This window comes from Temnothorax curvispinosus, unplaced genomic scaffold (genome assembly GCF_003070985.1).
Source record: "Temnothorax curvispinosus isolate PA1 unplaced genomic scaffold, ASM307098v1 QBEX01007742.1, whole genome shotgun sequence".
Lineage (NCBI taxonomy): Eukaryota > Metazoa > Arthropoda > Insecta > Hymenoptera > Formicidae > Temnothorax > Temnothorax curvispinosus.
The window spans coordinates 1-3,750 of NW_020217522.1; the positions used below are offsets into that span (position 1 = coordinate 1).

Here is a 3,750-nt window from a genome sequence, read left to right on the forward strand (position 1 = left end):
AGTAAAATATTGTCACTTTTTAGATCTCTAATTTGTAAACATTAACAAAAAAGAAAAGAATCCAAGATAAATCTCATTAATTAATAGAATGAATGTTTATGTAATTAATATAGGATAATGAGATAATCAGTCTTACCGATGCGCTATGCCGTTTGTATTCATATGAACTACTGCTTCTAGGAGCTGAGCGAGTAACAATATTGATACTCGCATATCAACATTTCGACTCGTTACATATTGTTTCAAAGTAATATTATATCTAAAATAATGCGATATGTATTAGATATTGTGAAAATATAATAATATAAGTGTTATCTTGTTCCTAAATTTTGTTATCTAAAAATAACCTTTTCATCACCAAAAACAAACTCATATTTCTGCCTGATCCATGAGGATTAATTCTACTCGGTAAAGCATCAGGATACATTCCCAAAGAACCAGGTAGTATCGGTATTTCATCAGTAAAGACATAATACATTGCCACAATGTTTGGATGAGGTGGTAACGTGATTTTATTTTCTGCCCATTTTTGCTCCCAAATAGCCAAGTTATCATTTTCATAATGTTTTCTAGCAGGTATTGTCTCTTTATACATGGCTTTTAGAATAGCAGTAGCATTGGATTCTGCATCATAATTGAACATCATTTTTAAAGCTAATGGGAACACACTCGTGTCTTTTGTTTCAACATCAATATCTATTAAATTATCTTTGTCCTGCATATTTACAAATCGTGCTGCGTATACAGCAGCGGAACAACCTTTAGCAATTATAGGTCCTACTACAAAATTTCGTAAAGTTATAACATTCTCATCAGGAAAAATAGTTTGATAATTTTCATCATTTCGCAGCATATTCCATCGTAACTTCAAGACTGCTTCCTGGACAACATATTATATTTTAGATTAGATTTTACAAAAATGGTAGCATATTTGGAAGAAAAAAAAAAAAAAACAGGTTTTATTTAAGTATCTAGATTAAGCTAAATGAATAAATGCATTTACCCGGATTTCCCAACATACTCCTTCCAATTCATCATCCTTTGTTAATATTCCTGTACCTGAAGCTAATGATATGCCAACAAGAGCAAAGAATGGCGCAGAATCGCCAAAGACAAGTCTACTTGCCGTGCGTCTTCGTAAATCTGCTGCTAAGCTATTAGTTACCCTTTTCAAAATATTGTCAACAAAGATGCGTTGAGCATGTGTACCCAAATAACCGAGATGTCTCCTTGTACTCCATATATTGCCAGTATTTTGGCAAAGAAGGTCACTATTCTGGAGCTTGCCTGTCATGTACACAAATATAAAACCACTGAATACCAATTAATGTTTTGACCTGAACACCTGTTGCTAACAGTATACAAATATTTACAAATCAAAGATAAAGCGACGACTGTGCAATATGATAGAAAATAGCATATTGACAAAGCCTTGATTACATGCACTAATTACATGGAATCAATTATGTTATCAATGCTTTTGCATCCTAATTACATTTTTACTTTTATAAATAATTAATTTATAATTGAATAGAATTGTCTCACAATGTAAAATGTAAATGTTTCTATATTATAAAAATGTATGTTACAATGCTATTATAGAATTTAGTTTTCCAATTACAGATAGCATGCCTGTTATCCGAGCAAAGGTGTGAGATTAGAGCATTATAGTATTGCTCATGATTCGTGTTGCAATATATCATCGAACTTCATGGCGAGATTCATTGTAACAAAGTCTGGCATAATTTACCTGTCTGTGCAACGTGTATCTTGTCAAGGTTATGTGTGTACCCTCGTAAATGGAAGCGCTCGTTATTTTGTAATGAACGCAATATGACGCGACCATTTTGCACAAGACGATGGACTGCCTTCCTTATTGACATTTCTGCGCTTTCTTGGGCCGGGACAGCCCAGCGGGCGAGCCCGTAAGTCAGATATGCCTTGAAGGCAGGTGGTAAAGCTGTCACGAAAGTCTCAATGTTTGTACCGTTTATTCTCTACTTGCCCAACGAAATAAATTCAAGACGTACTTAAGATAAAAGCATAGACAATATGAATAGACATATATATACATGGTGTAAATATACAGGTGAAGCATTCCCGATACTGCGCACTCGTTCAGTTTTTGAACCAATCAGCGCGCGACCTTTTTGGCGAGAAAAGCAATATGGCTGCTTCCATCAATTCATAGTCCGTTACGTCCGTTATCCGTCGCGTGCGTCTGTTGTGCGGGAAATATTTTGTGTTTAACTTTTGCGACTTTAATAAAACATACGCATTAAGTAGTAAATATAATTAATGTTGAGAGGCATTTATATTGGTTGATATTTGCTAAATAACCCAAGTAGCAAAAAAATATTTTTCAACGTTTTTAAAAACATTTTTAGTAATAAAAAAAATATTTAAAAAACGTTTAAATTAATAGAACAGATTCTTTTTTTCTTATTAAAAAAGTATTTATTTTATTGATTTTTTCATTATTTACTGGCGATTTAAATTCTTATTTTTGCTGTATTTATTTTAACATTGTAAAAAAAACGTTTTTTTAACATTAAAAAAATGTGTTTTTAATTATTTTAAAAAATTAAAAAATTTATTGCGAAAAATATTACCTCAGACGCTCTTCACGAAATGAGGGAGGTTAAAATTATAAAAAACGTTACCTAATTTTATTCTGTTTGAATAAAATATTTATTTTTTTCGTTACATATGTCTTTTTATTATTATTTAAGTAAATTGCGTTTCAACCGAGGTTTCAACCCTTCTTCCTCACACTATAATTCAGAATCTACACTGTGGACGTGCGGTTAATTGACTAATCAAATTACGTAACCAAACTAGAACAGAATTAAAACAGAAGTTTAATAAATAAACTAATAAATGTAAGTTTAATTGTCATTAGTTTATTTATTTATTTAAGGTTTTATCTAAAATTTTACATGGTTCACACATTTTTATTTCTTATAAGCGAACTTCACCTTAAAGTGAGCGCAACAAAATGGGTCGCCTCCTGATTGGTTCAACCGCCAAAGCTGCCGCCATTATGCGCAATGCTTCACCTTGTTTTTTACACCATGGGAAACACTGTAACATAAGAAAATTATTTCTTTATAATTCGTCATGAGTAGCGACTGTTGCGCGTCCCTAGCGGCCCCGAACAGAACCTTCCAAGTCGTGCATCGATGCGATTCAAAGATCGGCGAGTGCGTATGCGAGTTGTAAAATAAATTTTTTAATAAACCTTAGTAAAACTCAATTGATTATGTTGGAGGTGGTTTGAGAGCGTATGTTGAAGGAGAGAAGGCAAACCACCTTATGTATGTTGGAATAATTTCCAAAAAAGTAGAAAAAATAAAAATAATAACAGAAAACAGACCCTATATATGTTTACATTTACCAGAATGGCCTGCTTTGCAAAAACATGCAAGATATATTTATTCTATTAGCTATATTAATAACTAAATTAATTTCGTGTGGTGGACCAAACAAATCCGAGCTTTTTAAGAACAAGGACAGTATTTTTATTTTCTCTACTTTTTTGGAAGTTTTACTAAAGTTTATTAAAAAATTTATTTTACAACTCGCATACGCATCCGCCAATCTTTGAATCACATCGATGCACGACTTGGAAGATTCTGCTCGGGGCCGCTAGGGACGCGCAACAGTCGCTACCCATGGCGAATACAAAAGGTGATAAAAAAATATCAATCGCAAAATAATAACATATAACATAAAAGTGTGCAAGTAGAA

General features: G+C 32.6%; 1 protein-coding gene across 1 annotated transcript; it reads right to left on the bottom strand.

Annotated features, from left to right (window-relative positions):
- Positions 1-5: 5 nt before the first annotated feature.
- Positions 6-2,044, bottom strand: LOC112457385 (serine/threonine-protein kinase PINK1, mitochondrial; the record flags this gene model as incomplete). The annotated part of the gene is made up of 5 exons (XM_025020397.1): positions 1,751-2,044; positions 1,004-1,287; positions 348-880; positions 137-259; positions 6-27 (listed from the first exon to the last, which is right to left on the bottom strand). Coding segments are annotated over exons 1-5 (1,095 nt in total), but the record flags the coding sequence as incomplete, so codon positions are not given.
- Between the last annotated feature and the right edge of the window lie 1,706 nt (positions 2,045-3,750).